Genomic DNA, 21,474 nt, shown 5'->3' with positions numbered 1-21,474 from the left:
TATCTGCCAGACTATGTCTATATCTGCAAGTATGCTAGTCTCAGTAACCTGTTTATTGTTCTCAGACATTTTCTACTACCAGTCAGCTCTGTGGGTAGCCACCTGGTCTCAGTTCCAGACCTGTTCCAGCCTGTGCCTTCTGATTCCAGTGACCTCCTTCCATTTCATAATTCCATTTATTCCTGTATCCATTATTGCAATAAATTGTTACTCCTTTTACTCTTTTTCAGCTTCCCACTTTTTTGGGTCTACATTTAATTTTGCATGGCTCGGCCATAACAAAGATAAGATAAGATAAGATAAGACTTTATTGATCTCACAGTGGAGAAATTCACATGTTACGTCAGCTCTTAAAAAACACACAAGATGGGTGTGAGTAGAGGAAAATGTGCATCAAACAGCATGTGCAAGGATAAGCAATAATAATAATACTTGTAACAATACAATAAAATAAGAAAATGAAGTAGAAATAGAATATATATATATATATATTCTATTTCTACTTCATTTTCTTAAGGTGACATTAGTGCTGGGATTTGTAAACAAGTTGTTATTGCACATGATTTGTGGACATATTAATATTGCATGTGATTTGTGGCCATATTATTGCATGGCCACAAATCACAGCAGGGAGGAATGACCTGCGGTATCATTCCTTTTTGCACTGAGGGTGCCTCAGTCTGTCACTGAAGCACTACAGTCCAGTGCAGAGGGTGAGAGGAGTTGTCCATGATGGATTTGAACTTGGCTAACACCCTCCTCTCAGCCACCTCCTCCAGAGAGTCCAGAGGACAGCCCAGGACAGAGCTGGACTTCCTGACCAGCTTATTCAGTCTCTTTCTCTCCCGCTCTGTGCTGCCCGGGGCCCAACACATGACAGCATAGAGGAGAGCAGAGGCTACAACAGAGTCATAGAAGGTCTTAAGCAGAGGCCTGCTCACTCCAAAGGATCTCAGTCTCCTCAGGAGGTGGCGGTGACTCTGGCCTTTCTTATACAGGGTGTCAGTGTTGTGAGTCCAGTCCAGTTTGTTGTTGAGGTGAACACCCAGGTATTTGAAACTGTCCACGATCTCTATGTCCTCGCCCTGGATGTTCACCAGTGGGTGATGTGGTGGTTTCCTTCTGAAGTCAATCACCATCTCCTTCATCTTACTGGTGTTGAGACACAAGTGGCTGCGCTCACACCAGTCCACAAAGTCTGTGATGACCGACCGGTACTCCAGCTCGTTCCCCTCAGACACACACTACCCACAATGGCGAAGTCATCAGAGAACTTCTGGAGATGACAGCTGTCCATGTTGTAGGTGAAGTCCGAGGTGTAAAGGGTGAACAGGAAAGGCGAGAGGACAGTGCCCTGGGGGGCTCCGGTGCTGCACCTTACCACCTCAGACTGGCAGCCGCGCAGTCACACGTACTGCGGGTGGTCAGTGAGGTAGTCAATGGTCCAGGCGGCAAGATGTCCATACATGTTGCTCAAAGTGTTCTACAATGATATTTTGACCACTGCATGTAAGTTTTAAAACATAGATGGTCACACTAAGTTTCCCTTTCACTCTTGCAGATATCCTTCTATCACAATTCAAAAGTTACAACTAATACACACACTACTTTTACAAGAGTTTGTCTTATGGGTCACGGAAGGGCTGGAGCCTATACCAGGTGTCATAGGGGATGAGGCAGGGTACACCCTGGACAGGATGCCAGTTTGTCACAGGGCCACATACAGACAGACAAACACATTCACACCAGCACATACACCTACGGACAATTTAAAGCTTCCAATTCACCCAACCTGCATATCTTTGGATGTGGAAGAAGCCAGAGTCCCCTTGAGGGAACTCACACAAACGGGAAGCACATGCAAACTCCACACAGAAAGGCCACAGGTGGGAATTGAACTCATGACCTTCTTGCTGTAAGGCAACAGTGCTAACCACTAATCCTTCGTGCTTCCCTATGTTGCATTCTCTAAGGGTTAATTACTTTTTTTTAATAAGCTAACTTGTTATGATAAATTATAATCATGGAGTCATGTTTGACAGGGGTTTTTATTTTATTTTACTTTTTGCACTTTGTGTTTAAGGAATCAGTACCTTTTTAAGGTCATGTTAGTTCGTCAAATTGTGTGAAGTGTTGTGTGGGCCGCTGAAGAGGAGGTACTGCTGGCCCACCACCACCAGAGGGCACCCTGCCTGGAGTGCGGGCTCCAGGCACCAGAGGGCGCTGCCGCCTCACAGGAGCAGCCGGGGTGACAGCTGACACTCATCACCTGTGACAGCTGTCACCACTCATCTGATCTGCATCGGTATATCAGCAAGACGTCATCTCCACCTCTTTGCCGAGATATCGTTCTACCTGAAAGGTAATATCCTCAGCCTGACTGCTTGATAGAAAGCCCTTTTTGTGATTTTTGTGAGTGATAACAGACTTTTTCTCCAACGAGAGGTGGAGGTAGCTTCCCTGCCGTGTAGATTGCTGGGTGCAGACGCACCCACGTTTAATTGTGTTTTTGTTCCTCGCCAGCAGTACCAGGTCCGACACGCGGAGGCAGTGGCCACCTGGGAGTTCGGGACTTGGCGGCTCCAGTATTCCCGGGGTCTGGTGGCAGAGGAAATCGTGTGGTTCCGGTTCTGCTTTGGACAGGCGTCTCCTATCTTCGAGCCTGCCCACACGACACCTTGTAATTTGACCTCTGATCTATTGTGTAATCTGTTGTGTTTGTTGTGCACGTTCGCAACAGTAAAGTGTTGTTATTTGACCTATTCCATTGTCCGTTCATTTGCGCCCCCTGTTGTGGGTCCGTGTACTTACACTTTCCCAACATGAAGTTTGGCTTTGGCTGTGGCTTTGGAGGTGGCTTTGAGCAGATCACATTAGCTACTGTCTGTCTGTGATCATCCCAGCATCATCTAGAAAAATATGTGGACATATTAATATTGCACGTGATTTGTGGACATATTATTGCATGTCCACAAATCACAGCAGGGAGGAACAACCTGCGGTATCATTCCTTCTGGCACTGAGGGTGCCTCAGTCTGTCACTGAAGGAGCTGCTCAGCTACAATACAGTCCGGTGCAGAGGGTGAGAGGAGTTGTCCATGATGGATTTGAACTTGGCTAACACATTCCTCTCAGCCACCTCCTCCAGAGAGTCCAGAGGACAGCCCAGGACAGAGCTGGACTTCCTGACCAGCTTATTCAGTCTCTTTCTCTCCCACTCTGTGCTGCCCGGGGCCCAACAGACGACAGCATAGAGGAGAGCAGAGGCTACAACAGAGTCATAGAAGGTCTTAAGCAGAGGCCTGCTCACTCCAAAGGATCTCAGTCTCCTCAGGAGGTGGAGGTGACTCTGGCCTTTCTTGTACAGGGTGTCAGTGTTGTGAGTCCAGTTCAGTTTGTTGTTGAGGTGAACACCCAGGTATTTGAAACTGTCCACAATCTCTATGTCCTCCCCCTGGATGTTCACCGGTGGGTGAGGTGGTGGTTTCCTCCTGAAGTCAATCACCATCTCCTTCATCTTACTGGTGTTGAGACACAAGTGGTTGCACTCACACCAGTCCACAAAGTCTGTGATGACCGACCGGTACTCCAGCTTGTTCCCCTCAGACACACGACTCACAATGGCGAAGTCGTCAGAGAACTTCTGGAGATGGCAGCTGTCCATATTGTAGGTGAAGTCTGAGGTGTAAAGGGTGAAGAGGAAAGCTGAGAGGACGGTGCCCTGGGGGCCCCGGTGCTGCACCTTACCACCTCAGACTGACAGCCGTGCAGTGGTCAGTGAGGTAGTCGATGGTCCAGGCGGCAAGATCTCCATCCACACCTGCATCCTCCAGCTTCCCCCGCAGCAGCACCGGTCTGATGGCGTTGAAAGCGCTGGAGAAATCAAATAACATGACTCTCACAGTGCTCCCACCGGTCTCCAGGTGGGTGAGCACTCACTGTAGCAGGTAGATGACAGCATCATCTACCCCGATGTTGGGCTTGTAGGCGAACTGCAGTGGGTCCAAGATGTCGCTCACCACGGTGTGGAGGTGAGACAGGACGAGCCGCTCCATGGTTTTCATGAGGTGGGAGGTCAGGGCAACTGGTCTGTAGTGCTCTGGTTCCTTGGTGTGCAGTGTTTTGGGAAGCGGGACCACACAGGTGGTCTTCCACAGGGTGGAGACCACCCCCAGGCTGAGGCTCTTGTTGAAGATGTGGCTGAGGACCTCACAGAGCTCATCTGCACAGGTCCTCAGCAGCCTCAGGGAGATCCCATCAGGTCCTGCTGCTTTCCTCTGCTTTAGCCGGAGGAACTGGCCTCTCACCTCAGTTGAAGTTACAATGAGGGGGGAGGGAGGGGGAGCTGAGGTGTGAGCTGAAGTGGGCTGGTGCTGAATACAGTCCGGGGAGAGGAGGGGCAAAGTCCGGGGTGCAGTGGAGGTGACCAGGGGGAAGAAGGTGGGGGGTCAGAAGGACTGGAGGGCTGGCTGCTGGAGATTCTGAGAGGTACATGTTCATCCAACCACGTCTCCGTGAAGCACATGAGACTGCAGCCTTTATACATCCTCTGGAAATGGGTTAGCGCTGCTAGCTCCTTGGTCTTGTTGTGGAGAGACCTAACATTCCCCATGACCACAGATGGAATATAAGTCCTTCTCCACTTCGTCCAGCCACCCCTGCAGCCTCTCTGTCTCCTTCATATGTCTGCAGGTATGTCCAGGTGCTCAGCATAGTGGGGACCCGGCCCACTGTACATAGAGTCTCTTATGCTCAATCTTAATTCTACCCCTCGGCCATTCCCCTTACCCCTTCCCCTCCATTTTGTGCGGGCACGAGAGAAGAGGGGTGTCTCAATTCTCTTTTTGGAGCAAGGCGGAGGGGAAGGCGAAGGGCTACAAACCACTCCGTTTGGAGTGAATCTGGATACACACTCCATTTAGAGGGGTAGGAGGAGCTTACCGCCGTCTCGGAAAAAACAAACATGGCGCTGAAAGAGCCGCACAAATGAAACGGCTTTCATTACAAATTAGGCTGTTTAGAAAGTTATAACTTGCCAAAAAAACTTTACAGGCAGTTGTCTATGACAGCAACGTGTATGCTGCTGGATGCATGTTGCGTATATTGTCGTTCTGAAGAATATTGTAACTTTGCTCATGCGCTGAGGTGTTATAATGCATATACACATGAACGCTACGATAAGACACTTATATCTCACAATGGAGAAAATCATGATAAAGGATAAGCACGTTAATTTGTATGTTCATAAGTCTTTGGATATCAATCCCTGCTGTTGGATTTCAAGGTCTGTAACGTGTGTATTTTGTAAACAAACAGGGAGCCCTGACCACACTCGTCTCCTAATAAGCTTTCAGGCAGAAAATGAGAAGAAGTTTCATCAATGAGAATAAGTTGGAAAATATATACACACACGTATATGTGTAACACATAACCTGACATCCTAATAGACTGCTATTATTTGTCAAAGAAATTTCTAAAGGAAATAGGGCTGGATGCAAAAAATTGGAGAATTTGAAAAAGAAATATAAGTTTAACAGAACTAGATGCAGCCCATAACATACATACAGGTGCTGGTCATATAATTAGAATATGATGAAAAAGTTGAGTTATTTCAGTAATTCCATTCAAAAAGTGAAACTTGTATAATGTATACATTCATTGCACACAGACTGATATATTTCAAGTGTTTATTGATTTTAATTACTAATGAATTAATTACTAATCAATCAATTAATGATAAATGAAACAATATTAATTATTACTATTATTGATTGATTATTATTAGTATTATTAACATTAATCAATTACTAATTAATTATAATACTATTAATTATTATTATATAAATTACAAATCAATTAAATTACTTAACATGACATGATTGCGATGCATCGAAGAAATCTGCGACTTCTTCTATTTCTTTGAATTTCCGCAGAAAGGCGAGAAAATAAAAAGAGCAAACAGGCTACTGCAAAAAGATACATTTCGGTTGCCATGTTAACAAACGGAGACAGTTTGACACGGGCAGCTTTTTTTTTTTCTCCTAAGGCGGAGGGGTGTCTCAGTTCATAGGGCTAGAGGCATAACCCTTCACCTTACCCCTTGTTTTAAAGGGGTAGGCGTAGGGGTAGGGCCAAGGGGAAGGGGTACAAAAGAGAATTGAGATTGGGGGTTAGTCCAAGCAGCTGATCCCGGCTGTAAACAATGGGACGTCCGGAGACGGGGACAAAGGGATTTCCCTGCGCTGCCTCACAAAGTGCCGAAAGAAGCAGAAAACTAATCACAAGCGTTACAAAAGTGGGTTTCCCATGTGCACACTTGCACAGGGTACCACCCGCTGCAAATAAAAACAATAAAGCACTATTAAAAAGTATTAAAAATAGCCAAAGTAGGAAAAGAGGGGGTAGAGCTGAAGTAACAAGCAGCTGCATCGATAGGGCCATCTTGAAAAAAAAAAATCTACAAAAAAAAAAAACTTTATCTCTTATATAAAAAAACAATGCACTCAATCCTTTATTTCCCATTGAAGGGCAGCCAATAGAGCAGTTTTTTTTGTTGTTGTTTTGTTTTTGCCTCTCTCTGAGTCCACCAATGACAAATAATGCATTTGTACCATTGTCCATCATCTTATAATTGATTCAAAGCTAAAGTGAGCTGTTTTTGGAGCCATTCACACCCATATGACAAATAGAACAAAAGAAGTAAAAGAAACCAACGTCAATACAACATGCACCTCCACCTTGTTGACACTTTGCTACCATTATCCCACAGTTGGTGACTGAAAATCAGAGCAAATTCACAAGGCAGAGTTCATGTGTGCAGTAGCTAAGGTGGGTGAAGATTTGGGTTGCCAATATGTTGACCTGGGTGCAATTCCCAGTCACTCTGCCTGTGTCTGTGTCTTTGGACAATACACTTCATCTGCATTGTCTCAGTCCACCCAGCTGTAATTGGGTACTGGCTTTTAGTTGGGAAGTAACCATTTTAAGACTGACCCTGACCAGGGCACGTTGAAGACGCTCACCCAATTCACACTATGGAAAACAGGGATTAAAACCTGCCATAATGAACGTCACAGTCTATATAGGACTTGCGTCTTTTTAGATGATATGCACATATGGATTGTGGTGAAATTAATTGATATTTATAGTCTAACAACACAAAAAATTCACTGTCTCATATAAAAAAGAATACTGTTTCTTCAAAATGCTTTGAATCTAGTCAACTGTTGTAATGTATTAAAACAAAGGAACTGTCACACATCCATAAAATATGCTTGTTGTAGCAAAGAAAGCAGTGAAGTCCATTTATTGAGATCTGTCTGAAATATTCTCACATTCTTGTGCAATTTATCCATGTCTAAAAATGGATTGCTGCCACTTGGAATGCAAAACCTTTGCTGAGTAGAACTGCAAGGCATTGAAATGAGATGCATTGCTTTGCTGTGCCATCTGCCACCTCCAAACAGGTGTGACTCAATTCTGTAATGTGATGAGTGAAACAGTAAGGCACACGTCTGTCAGGTCATTGAACATCACTCACTTGAGGTTACAATGGCACAAAGAATATTATATTCAAGCCAAATGGTTGCTTTCTGTTTAGGTGTGCTGCACAAAAACTGGGGAAGTATTTGGTATTGTGCACAATCTCTTACTTCACCAATGCCATCTATCCACCCCTTACCCATCAACATTTTGGATCGGTCACAAGGCAGTTCTGATTGTTAATGGCACAAAAAGTTTTTTTTTCTTTCTTTCAGGGCATGGGGGTGCAGCTTTCCCATAATGTAGATTCCAAATTACTGTAATTAGTCAGTGCTAATTAGAGTAGTAGATCAAGAGAATCATTGTGGGGTTATGGTTCACTGGAGAAAGAACAAGGAAATCTAACTGCTGCATCCACTACAGTTAAAAAAAAAATCTAAAAAATTAACAACAATCACGTGAAGCTCACCTGGTGTAGCTCGACCAGCTTTTTGCTTCCTGAAGCAGATTCCTCTGTCTGATTCTGGTAGCAGTCACCACCGGTCTGAAAGAGGAGAAAGAAACATATCAGAATGCAGAACCCATTATGTCAAGCTGTGCCAGGTGTGTTTAATGCAAACACAACACAAGATATAAAACATCCATATTAACATCCTTCAGATTTTCACAGTGTTGACACAGTTTGAAGCGCATTAATACTTCAACTGCAGTCTTCAACTGCAGTCTGGCCTAATTTACATTCTTGCATTCTTGTCAGTGTCTCCAGTTGATGTGGTCATTACTACAGAAGTGGTACACCCCATCTGTGTCCACCCATGTAATTTTTCATTGACACAAAAGTACACAAGGATCTTTTCATGAGAACTAGTACCAATGACATCCAGTTCTCACCTGAGGTCACTGGTTATTGTCCATTTCTCACACCTATACTGGTCATTGCTAGAACATAAAAAATGGTGGAATGGCTCTGAGTCCTTTCTTGTTCACAATGGTGATGGAAAGGCAAACAGAGATCACCCAGGAGTCGCCATGGACTATGATGTTTGCAGATGACATTGTGATCTGTAGTGACAGTAGAATGTGAGTAGAGCATAGGTTGGAGAGGTTTAGATATACTCTGGAAAGAAGGGGAATGAAATAAATAAGACCGAGAATATGTATGTGAATGAGTGGCAGCCCGGTGGAATAGCACAGACAGCAAATGGATCCGGGCCGGATGTAGTCCAACATCCGGTACCAATCCTGAAAACAGATCCGGTCCAGACAACTTTTGCACCCTGGCCCAGATCCGGCACAGCTCCACTTTAGAGTTCTGGAATAGATCCGGACCAGAGCTCAACCACATCCGCAAAAGACCAACCATTTACAGCCCATATCTGGCACGGATCTGGGACAGATGTGGTCCGCAACACAGCACTGTGGCAGAAACATGGTGTTAGCATAAGCAATTTTATCTGCACTCGACAGAAACTATCCATTAGCGTTATAAACTCAGGGCTGTGAAAACTCCTCGAATCCGCGGGATGCGCGGATTTCATCATGGGGGGGGTGGGGTGGGGGGTGTTAGTGTGTACTCTGTAATCGTGATCGTCAATGAGGTTTTTTAATTGCTTATCGCAAAGCGTTTTTTTAATTTATTTATGACAAGCAAGTTTTATGGGTGTAAGTTCCGTGGATCGGAGGAAACTGATTTGTATCTGTACCACACAGATCAGTGTCTGTGGATCAGTGTCTGCCAATTGGCGGGATGCATGGAGTTCATCATGGGGGGCCATGATGAAATCCACGCAGAGTTTTCACAGTCCTGAGGTTATAACCACTAATGGATAGTTCTGCCGAGTGCAGATAAAATTGCTTATCATTATGCTAACCCCATTTTCCTGCCATGGTGCCGTGATGCAGACCACATCTGTCCCAGATCCATGCCAGATATGGGCTGTAAATGGTTGGTCTTTTGCGGATCAGGTTCAAATCTGGTTCCGGATCTGTTCCAGAACTGTAAAGTGGAGCCGTGCTGGATCTGGGCTAGGGTGCAAAAATTGTCTGGACCGGATCTGTTTTCAGGATTGGTACCGGATGTTGGACTACATCCGGCCCGGATCCAATTGCTGTCTGGGAGTGCAGTTACGAGGAGTAGAAGTTGTGAAAGTAGATGAGCTTAAATACTTGAGGTCAACTGTCCAAAGTAATGGAGAGTGTGGTAGAGAGGTGAAGAAGAGAGTGCAGACAGAGTGGAATAAGTGGAAATAGGTGGCAAAAGTGATTTGTGATCAAAGTATATCTGCAAGAGTGAAAAGGAAAGTTTACAAGAAGGCAGTGAGACCAGCTATATTGTACAACTTAGACATGGCGGAATGAACAAAAATGACAGGAAGTGGAGCTGAAGGTGGCAGAGCTGAAGATGCTGCAATTTATTTTGCGGTGGACAGGATTAGGAATTACCATTTCTGAGGGATAACAAATTGAAGGATGGTTCAGAGACATAGTCAAAGAGGCGACATTGAGATGGTTTGGACATGTGTAGAGAGAGGATAAAGGGTATATGGGGAGGAGAATGCTGAGGATGCATTCACCAGGCAGGAGGAGACGAGGGAGGCCACAGAGGAAGTTTATGGATGTGCTGAGGGAGGACATGCAGGTGATGCAGAGGACAGGGTGAGATGGAAATGCTTGTAGCAACCCCTAACGGGAGCAGTCGAGAGAGCAAGTAGAAGACACAGCGGGTAAAATAAGTACTGAACATGTCACCATTTTCTCAGTAAATATATTTGTAAAGGTGCTATTGACATAAAACTTTCACCAGTTGTCATGTTCATATGCTTTATGTATGCAGCCTGAATTGTGCCAATGGTAGTCAGTCAGTACAGATCAAACCCAGATCTGCACTGACTTGACTGACTAACTGCAGGGACTCTATGTAAACACTGCAAGGTTTATGTAGAGTCCTTTGTGCAGTGTTTGTGAAATTTTAAATTCATTGAAGCCACACGTAATAGCTGCAAATGGTTGGCTGCATTGCATCACGTGTTTTCAGATGAACAGTGTCTTCAAATAGTACAGGAAAAGTCAGGACTGATGCATTTTAGACAAAATATATATTTCAAACAGCAAAGTGTAAGCCTTTCTGTGAAAAGCAAATCATACTTTAAATTGCAGCAAACCTTTCACATCTAATTTCCAAACTGAAGGCGAGACCACATGCTCATAAAACCTGTCTTTTCTAATTTCCTCTCAGCCTGCAGGCAGAGGATGCGGCGTTGTTCATAAGCAAACACAATATCTCAGTTTCACATATGTCTCCTCTTATCTGGATCACAATGTTTCTCAGGCTGCATGAGTTATACAGTCCTGCCAAACCTACATAATCGATTATCAGACTTCAGTGAACATTGTTTTTGAGAGGGTTTCATTCAGCAGTGATCTCTGTGACATGATTTCCACAGGAGGTAATTTCCTTTCTGGGTGGCGCTTCTTTGTAAGATCATCTCCAATGATCCATTAAATATGTGCAACAGCCACCTGTCAAAACACCTCATGGACTCTCTTACTCCACATTCTTCAGATTGTCATTTATTTATTTATTTGTTCATGTGATGGTTTAGATTTACTGATAAAGGCCCTGTCACACCTTGACAATTTAGCCAGCGTATGCAAACCATATTAAAAAATGCTGGCATAAGTCCAATAAGTTAAGGGTACGTTTTTATAAGTTAAGAGCAAGCTGACCTCCTTAAAAATTTTGGGCATGCTGAAAATTTTCAACAAGTGCCAACGAGTGACTCATACGTCCCGCACATGTTGGACATAAGTTGTAGGTAAGTTATGTGTTGGCACATGTTTCTTGTAATTTACTCATAAGTCTAAATCCATCCATTAATGCTGGTCACTGATTGGCTGAAACCTGTGGTCCGTATACAGAACGACTGTTTCATTCACACGCGGAGTAAATCTGACCTGTTTATTTCAGTCCAATTCACCATCACAGATGGACATGAATCCACAGAAAGCTCCTGCTTTTTGAAAATGATCTCTGAAAATATTTTTAATTTGTGGCTGGAAACGCAGCATTTTAAAGAAAGTCTTTCGGTGGTTTTTCTGCTGCAGGTGTGTTTCTCATGCCGGTGCTGCGCTCTGAATACACAGAAGCACTGTGATGATTTAAACTTTAAAAGCACTGTTGCTGTGGTGTGATCATCAGACGACCTGATCGAGTGATCAGGGTGATCACGCCTGATTAATGCGCTGTTTAAACATTTAAAGCACCGTGGCAGTCGGTGATCACCACACCGACAGATCACACAGCACATCATTCAGATCATACCTGACCGTGGTCAACTGGTGCTTAAAAGTTTAAATCATCACAGCCTTTCATTATTCAGGTCTGTAATGACCTGATCAGGTTGATCAGCGGACCTGATCAGATCTGATCAGCGGACCTGATCAGATCTGATCAGACCTGCTGATCAGGAAGCAGCCAGCGCTTTCAACATTTAAAGAGACAGCACCCCATTCATTCATGGCTGTGTTTACCACAGCCAGTCCACTCATCAGTATTCTGTACACAATGAAAATGGTCCACCAAGATAAAAAATAAAAATAAAAAATAAAATAAAGTGAAATTACTGATCGACACCACATGATGCAGTACCGACAAGAACCACTGGGTGTAAAGGGGACTGTTGGCAGACGCTGGTTAATCGTCAACATGTGACACCTGTATTAATTTGTCAGACGTACGCCAGTGTGTGCCAGAGTTTTTAAAATAGTCTGCATATGCAGGCTAAATTATCAAGCTGTGACAGGGCCTTAAGAGCTGCCTGAATTTGGTCCAAGTCCTTCAAATGTCTGTAAAGGAAAGATCACAATAACTGCTGTTGAAATATAACGAAGGCTCATACAAATGTTTCAGGGAACCTGTGCAACATGAAATAATTGAAAAGTCTCAAAATTTTCCACTATTTTGCTCATGCAGTCCCCATGTTTGTAATCATGCCATGTTACATGAAAATCAGTTCCTTAACTTCACCAAGGAGCTTGTTAGGCCTTAAGGCAAGGCCCCTCAAAATAGGTGTATCACTACCACCAAGTGTGGCAAAAGTGGTCACCTATAATTTATGATGTAAATATCTGTAATAATATGATGTAAATATGTATGCATGACAGCCATCCCATGGAAGCAGTTACAGTCACGCTGGGTACATTGGAGCATTAGACAGGGTTCAATGTAAAAATACCCAAAATGCTCCAAATGTATAGTTTGGATTATCTACGATTGAATGCTATACTCTAAGAAGTAAAATTTTAAAAAATGGTGCCATGGTTCAATTTAATTTAAAGTTGCTAAAATTGTGGTCATGGCAATCCCTTGATGGTGACAAAGATTATCTCAAGACTCCTGGATAGGATGGAAAGCATAGAAAATCTCCATCCAGGGTCGGTCCTGGTAGGGCTGTGTATGGGTTTGTTGAACATGAGAATGGAGTTGCACCCTGCAACATATGTCATATGTTATAGAATCCAATCGACTTCAGCCTTGTTTGACCTTTACTTTGGAGACCAAACATTCAACACAGTCAGAGCTGTTTCATTGATTAATCCTCTTAGTTCAACCAATAATTTGCATCACATTTTTACCAAAATCAGAGCAAAATTACAGACAAATCTGTTGCAGAGGTGTTCCAACACCAAACAAATCATTTAGCATATGTGGAATAAAAAATAAATAAATAAAAAGCCTGCAGAAACTGATGGCTAGTTTTGAGCAGTGCATCATATATGCAGTGTAAAAGATGTGATAATTGAGAATTTTATTGGTATGTTTATTGATGATTGTGTTCAGACTCACTGATAATTGCAGTTTGGTTTACAGAGAAGCACAGGATGAGAAACAAAGAGCAGAAATTGATCATGATTTAAGGCAACTTGTAAGATGAAAACTACACTTTAATTGGTGCAGATATGTTTTCATACCAGAAGTGCCTAAAGAAACTGAAGTAATGTGAAAAATTAATTTGATCCAGTAAAACTCCATGATTGCCCTGTTACAGGCTGGCATCTTGTCCAGGGTATACCCCACCTCACACCCTGTGGCTGCTGGGATAGGCTCCTGCCCCCCGTGACCCTTAATTGGAGTAAGCAGTTGATGATGAGTGAGTGAGTGTGAGTGAAAACTCCATAATTGAGGCATCAGTGAGTCCATGCATTTACAGTGGGGGAAATAAGTATTTGATCCCCTGTCAATTTTGCAGGTTTTGCCACCTACAAAGAATGGAGAGGTCTGTAATTTTTATCATAGGGACACTTCAACTGTGACAGACAGAATCTAAAAAAAAATAAATAAAAAAATAAAAAATCCAGAAAATCACATTGTATGATTTTTAAATAATTAATTTGCATTTTATTGCATGAAATAAGTATTTGATCCCCTACCAACCAGCAAGAATTCTGGCTCTCACAGACCTGTTATTTTTTCTTTAAGAAGCCCTCCTATTCTGCACTCTTTACTGGTATTAATTGCACCTGTTTGAACTTGTTACCTGTATAAAAGGCACCTGTCCACACACTCAATCAATCACACTCCAACCTATCCACCATGGCCAAGACCAAAGAGCTGTCTAAGACATCAAGGACAAAACTGTAGACCTGCACAAGGCTGGGATGGACTTCAGGACAACAGGCAAGCAGCTTGGTGAGAAGACAACAACTGTTATGATTATTTATTAGAAAGTGGAAGAAACACAAGATGACTGTCAATCTCCCTCGGTCTAGGATTCCATGCAAGATGTCAATTTGTGGGGTAAGGATGATTCTGAGAAAGCTCAGAACCGCACAGGAGGACCTGGTCAATGGCCTGAAGAGAGGTGGGACCACAGTCACAAAGATTACATTAGTAACACATGATGCCGTCATGATTTAAAATCCTGCAGGGCAGCAGTGTCCCCCTGCTCAAGACAGCACATGTCCAGGCCGATTTGATGTTCACCAGTGACCATCTGGATGATCCAGAGGAAGCATGGGAGAAGGTCATGTGGTCAGATGAGACCAAAATAGCTTTTTGGAATCAACTCCACTTGCCGTGTTTAGAGGATGAGAACAACCCCAAGAAAACCGTCCCAACCGTGAAGCATGGGGGTGGAAACATCATACTCTGGGGTGTTCTTCTGCAAAGGGGACAGGACGACTGCACCGTATTGAAAGAAGGATGAATGGGGTCATGCATTGCGAGATTTTGGCAAACAACCTCCTTCCCTCAGTAAGAGCATTGAAGATGGGTCGGATGGGTCTTCCAGCATGACAATGACCCCAAACACACAGCCAGGGCAACTAAGGAGGGGCTCCGTAAGAAGCATTTCAAGGTCCTGGAGTGGCCTAGCCAGTCTCCAGACCTGAGCTCAGTAAAAAATCTTTGGAGGGAGCTGAAACTCCAAACCTGAAAGATCTGGAGATCTGTATGGAGCAGTGGAACAAAATCCCTGTTGCAGTGTGTGAAAACTTGGTCAAGAACTACCGGAAATGTCTGGCCTCTGTAATGGCAGACAAAGGTTTCTGTTCCAATTGTTAAGGTCTGTTTTTCTAGGGGATCAAATACTTACTTCATGCAATAAAATGCAAATTAATTCTTTAAAAATCATACACTGTGATTTTCTGGATTTTATTTTTTAGATTCTGTTTCTCACAGTTGAAATGCACCTACGATAAAAAAATACAGACCTCTCCATTCATTGTACGTGAGAAAACCTGCAAAATTGACAGGGGATCAAATACTTATTTCCCCCACTGTAGGTGCAACAATGAGGAAACTTTGGGAAGAGATTCATTATTATTATTATTATTATTAACATTAAAGCTCAAACTCATCTCCAATGGCTTATCCGGGCAACAGCTCCAGCAGATGACCCCAGACTTCCCTTTCCCAGTCCACATTGACCATTTCTGACTGGGGGATCCCAAGGCGTTTCCAGGTCAGTGTGGAGACATAATCTCTTCACCTCATCCTGGGTCTTCCTCTGGGTCTCCTTCCAGATGGACGTGCCTGGAACACCTCCCTAAGGAGGTGCCAAGAAGGCATCCTTATCAGGTGCCAAACCACCTCAGCTGGCTCCTTTCAACACGAAGGGGCAGCGGTTCTACTCCAAGCTCCCCACAGATGGCCGAGCTTCTCACCCTACCTCTAAAGGAGACACCAGCCACCCTCCTAAGGAAGCCCATTTTGGCCATTTGTACCCGCGATCTAGTTCTTTCGGTCATGACCCAACCCTCATGACCATAGGTGAGAGGAGGAATAATGATTGACCAGCAGATTGAAAGCTTTGCCTTTTGGCTCAGCTCTCTTTTCATCACAAGAGTATGGCAGAGTGAATGCAATGCTGCTTTTGCTGTGCCGATTCTGCGGCCAATCTCATGCTCCATTGTCCCCTCACTTGTGAACAAGACCCCAAGGTACTTGAACTCCTTCACTCGGGGCAAGACCACATTCCCTACCATCGGTGTCCTTGTGAGAACCATGGCCTCAGATTTAAAGGTGCTGATCCTTATCCCAGCCACTTTACACTCGACTGCAAACTGATCCAGTGAGTGTTGGGGGTCACAGGCCAATGAACCCAACAGGACCACACCATCTGCAAAAAGCAGTGATGAGACCCTGAGCCCAACAAACTGGAAATGCTCCTCCCCTGACTACGCCTCAATATCCCGTCCATGAATATTACAAAAAGGATTGGCGACAAGGTACAGCTCTGGCAGAGGCCAATCCCCATTGGAAACAAATCTGACTTACTGCCGAGCACTGGAACACAGCTCTTGCTTTGTGAGTACAGAGATTGGACTTCCCGAAGAAAGGACCCCCTCACTCCATACTTCCACAGCACCTCCCACAGTATCTCCCACAGTACCCAATCATACGCTTTCTCCAAGTCTACAAAACACATGTAGACTGGATGGGCATACTCCCAGGCACCCTCCAAGATCCTTGTGAGAGTGAAGAGCTGGTCGGTTGTTCCATGACCAGGAGAGAACCTGTATTGTTTCTCTTCAATCAGAGTTTCGACTATCAGCCGAAACCTTCTTTCCAGAACTCCAGAGTAGACATTACCAGGGAGGCTGAGTAGGGTGATGGCCATGAAATTGGCACACACTTCTGGTCTCCTTTTTTAAATATGGGCACCACCACCCCAGTTTGCCACTCCTTAGGCACTGTCCCAGACTTCAACACAATTTTGAAGAGATGTTTCATCCAAGACAATCTCTCCACACCCAGAGCCTTCAGCATTTCTGGACAAATCTCATCAACCCCCGGGGTCTTGCCACTGCAGAGTTGTTTGGCTACCTCAGTGACTTCCACCAGGGAAATTGATGATAATCCCCCATCAGCTTCCAGCTCTGCTTCTACTACAGATGGCACGGCGGTCTGATGCAGGAGTTCCTCAAAGTGTTCCTTCCAATGCTGGATTACATCCTCACTTGAGGTCAACAGAGTCCCATCCTTACTGTAGACAGCTCTGATGATTCCCCATTTTCCTCTCTCTGAGGGCCGACCGAAAGTGCTTCTCCATGGTTACTCTGAACTCCTTCCACACCCGCTGCTTTTCCTCTTCCACAATGAAGCCTGCTGCCCTTCGGACCTGTCGGTACATTACAGCTGCCTCCGGAGTCCTCAGAGATAACATGTCACGGAATGACTCCTTCTCTAGTCAGACGGCTTCCCTGACCCCTGGTGTCCACCACCCCTTGAGGCACCAAAGACCTTCAGGTCACAGCTCCCCACTGCAGCTTCAGCAATGAAAGCTTTGAACATTGGCCACTGTACTTCAATGCCCCCAGCCTCCACAGGGATACTAGAAAAGCTCCGTTGGAGGTGTGAGTTGAAGATCTGTTCGACAGTGGGCTCCTTCAAACATTTCCAGTTCACCCACACTATCCATTTGGGCTTACCAGGTCTGTCTAAAGTCCTTCCCCACCCTCTCATCCCACTCACCACTAGATGGTGATCAGTTGACAGCTCTGCTGCTCTCCCCAAGTGTCCAGATCATGCCTTCCCTGGTCATTTGGATCACTGACTATCTGATGGACAGACCACAGTTTGTGAGGCTTTAGAGCTGTGTGTCTGAGCGTACCATCAGTAACATTGGGGGACCCCAAGAAACTGTTCTATCTCCCTTCCTTTTCACCACCTACAATGCAGACTTTAAGTACTGCACTGAGTCATGCCATCTACAGAAATTTTGTGATAACACAGCCATAGCTGAGTGTGTGTGAAATGGTCAGGAGGATAAGTATAGGACCTGGTTGACCAGTTTGTGAGGTGGTGTGGGTAGAATCACCTGTATCTGAATGTGGCAAAGACAAAGGAGATGGTGGTGGATTTAAGGAAGAACAAGCCCCCGCCTTCCCTGGTCTACATCAGTGGGACTGATCAAGTATCTGGGCATCTACCAAGACAATAAACTGGAGTGGTTCACAAACACAGAGGCCATCTCCAAGAAGAAGAACACAGAGGGCATCTTATTTCCTGAGGAGGCTCAGATCCTTAATGTATGTAACAGGATGCTCCAGATGTTTCATCAGTCTGTTATTGTGAGCATCATCTACTTTGGTGTGGTTTGCTTTTGCAGGCATCACAGAAAGGAGGCCAACAGACTGAATTAACAGGTCAAAAAGGCGGTGTCTGTTGTTGGCTCCAAGTTTGCAAACCTGGAGGATGTGGTTGAGGACAGAATGCTGGCTAAACTGCTGGCAAATAAGGGAGATGCCTCCCACCCCCTCCGTAAGACAATCTTAAGAGCATTTCAGCAACAGACTCACACAACCACACTGCCTAAGGGAATGGTACAGGAGATCGTTGCTGTCCAGTGCCATCAGACTCCTTAATGTATCTGTCTTTGCTAGACCAGTGGCTCATGACCTAGACTAAACAGCCTATACTATTTACTGTTTATCTGTTGTTGATCATATGTTTCTACCTCAGTTTTTGCTTGTTTGTATTGTTTGTTTTTATTTTGAGGTACTCTTTTTATTTTTACTTTTATATTTCTGAGGTACCTGGCTATAATGCTAGTTTTATTTTTATCTTTTTATTTCTATTTTTCTGATGTACCTGGCTGCTATGACAACTGAAATTTCCCTTTGGGGATGAATCAAGCTCTATCGGTATGCCTGTCTGTCTGTCTGTCTGTCTATCTATCTGTGCATTAAAATGTGCAATTGTCCAAATCAATTTGCACTTTTTCAATTCTGTAGGAATACTGCAGAAACCACACATAATTTAACAAAGGAAATGCTACAGATGATGCAAGACTGCAACAAGTTTCACATGTGAACTTGTAATCTTGCATCACCTTTTGCAATTAAAAACTGTAATGAAGGTGCTGGGAGGAAAGGTGACTGTTTGATTTGTGAGGAGGGAATTCGGGGGAACAGCTGAACCTCATGGACTCATGCGTCCGGGTTACAGAAGTTGTCAAACATTAATTAGTCCAAAGCCTCACCTTTTCCATTTGGCACTCTTTGACTCCATCGCTCTTTCTCCTCATTACGCCAGTGTTCACAGCTGATTTAGGTGATGTGACAATTCTCTGAACTTTGGCGATATCCTGTTGAAAACAGGGAGAACAGAACAAAATTTCAAGGTGTGTGTGTGTGGAAAAAATGTTAGAGAAGTTGTAGTGTGTAAAATGTGACGTAGAGATAATGTGCCTAAAAACTGCCACACGTGCAGGATAGGTGAACTGGTGATTAAATTGACAGTAAGTGTGAGTTAGAGTGTGAATGTTTATGTCTGTGTGTCTGTCCTGCAACAGCCTGGCATCCTGTCCATCGTGAACCCCGCCTCTGACCTATTGACCACTGGTGTAGGGGCCAGCCTCCTCGTGACCTTTTAATTGGAACAAGTGGGTATTGAAAATAAATGAATGAATGGATGAATAATTAAGACAAAGTGACAAAACATTTAAAGTAGGACGTTATTGTGTAATTTAAAAGTTCAATGTGATTCATTCCAAATTCACCTGATGAAATTCAGTTCATGATAACACAAACAAACTTCTTTGTGTTTTTGATGTCCCTACTCAAACCCCCATCACACTAGTGATCAGGAATTTAGCTGTGATCTGGGTCTCTGTATGGATGGATAGGTGTGTGTGGCCATCACGACAATTCGTTTTTGGGTGTTCCCAAGGGGATCAAGATGCTGGTGTCCTAGAATAGGGTATGGATACTCACTAAATAGACAACAGACTATTGCTGTTACTGCTTGTTTATGTGTAGCTGTTTGTCCTGTGGCAGCACGGTGGATTAGTGGTTAGCACTGTTGCCTCACAGCGAGAAGGTCGTGGGTTCAATTCCCATAGCCTTTCTGTGTGGAGCTTGCATGTTCTCCCCGTGTGTGCGTGGGTTTCCTCCGGGTGCTCCGGTTTCTTCCCACATCCAAAGACATGCGGGTTCGGTGGTTTGGACTCTTTAAATTGTCCGTAGGTGTGTGTGTGGGTGTGTCTGTGTTTGTTTGTCTGTTTGTGGCCCTGCGACAGACTGGCATCCTGTCCTGGGTGTACCTTGCCTCATGCTCTATGGCTGCTGGGATAGTCTCCAGCCCCCCGTGACCCTTAATTGGACTAAGCGGTAGAAGATGAATGAATGAATGAATGTTTGTCCTGTGTGTATTGTTGGGGTTCCACCTCATTGGTGTCTCACATTTTTCATCACTTCACAGTTATTACTGTCACCACTTGTCTTTCATTCTTGTCTGTCTTCATGTTGTTTTGGTGGTCAGCCCTTCCTAATAGAAGTTATCAGTTAGCTTTAAATAAAATGTTACAGGCTGATCAGGAAGGGCAGGTGAAGGTCTCACACACACACACCATGTTCACTCACACACTACATGCTATCTGTCTTGCAAGAACAAATTGCATATATGTGTATATATGTATGTAAATGGTTTTGCCAGTTTGGCATTTACCATCATTATATATGCAGACAGGGTAAAAAAAAGTGGTGGCCATTATAACAGGTAGGGTTGGGGGAGTAGTGTGTGTGGCTGCTTCTACATATCTGTGTGGTGAAGGTGCTTATGGTGTTGCAGGCATGTGGCTATGGGGTGTGGGGGGTTGAGCATCCACCACTCAGTCCTGCCAGGCACCAGTCACGCTGTTAAAGTACACCTTGAGGACCTCACGCTGGCTCCTCCTGTCACTAATGTCCCGACAGACACCTGCCACATGCTGGATGTCGACAAGCTGGGTGTGGTGTCGCCAGCCCCCTGGGGTGATGTTGCAGTCTGCATGCTCCTCATTCAGCATGCCCATGTAGAGTGCAGGGTACCGCTGGCACATGAAATTGTGCAAGCACACACAACACTCAGTGTCATGGATGATGGAGGGGCCTGGCTGCAGTGTGGTGAGAAGTGCTTGTCATCTCTGTGCCAGGATCCCAAAGGCATTCTCCACCGCATTCCGCGGTAGTTATAGATGTGCTCATCCCTCTGGAGATGCCTGTGGCCATACGGCTTTGTCAGGTAGGTCCTGATGCCAAAGGCATCATTGCCCAGGATGAAGTGTGGCATGGCCCAATCATTGTCGGGAAGGGGGGATCGCTCAGGGAAGCCCACGCTCTTCCAGGCACTGCTTCATCCCTGGAAGAAATGCCTAACTTCAGTTCCTCCCGATTGCTCTTCAAAGTTTGTCTTTTTTTCCCCATTCACCTTGATTCAGCCTCATTTGTGCTCATTCGCACAAAGTGTGACAGGGCCTTCAGGGTTGCCACAGTGGATCCAGGTACACATTTACTCAATCCATCATAGTGTGATTACACCTTAAGTAGACCTAATGTTTGCATGTGGTTTAAGTCTTGTTGCTAATCACAGGGTCCTAGTGGTGAATAGAAAATACTGTTGTGTTAAACTCAATTCTAAGAACAAATACTGATACCTTTGAGGAGAATCAAGGTTCAGTCTTTAGGATCCTGTTGCTTCCTGTGTAGTTATGAGCCTTGGATGCTAACTAG

The 21,474-nt window shown here is 44.5% G+C and overlaps 1 protein-coding gene across 1 annotated transcript in view; it reads right to left on the bottom strand.

The window, feature by feature from the left end:
• The window catches only part of luzp2 (leucine zipper protein 2), a 712,019-nt gene that overhangs the window by 15,910 nt on the left and 674,635 nt on the right, over positions 1-21,474 (bottom strand). The window contains exons 10-11 of the mRNA XM_034184813.1: positions 18,966-19,070; positions 7,952-8,026 (exon numbers count right to left, since the gene is read on the bottom strand). Of these exons, the coding sequence (XP_034040704.1) occupies positions 7,952-8,026; positions 18,966-19,070 (180 nt within the window). The remainder of the gene's footprint in view (positions 1-7,951; positions 8,027-18,965; positions 19,071-21,474) is intronic.

Source organism: Thalassophryne amazonica, chromosome 2, assembly GCF_902500255.1.
Source record: "Thalassophryne amazonica chromosome 2, fThaAma1.1, whole genome shotgun sequence".
Taxonomy (NCBI): domain Eukaryota; kingdom Metazoa; phylum Chordata; class Actinopteri; order Batrachoidiformes; family Batrachoididae; genus Thalassophryne; species Thalassophryne amazonica.
Note: the sequence above shows the minus strand (reverse complement) of the source record. Positions and strands in the feature narration are given on the sequence as shown.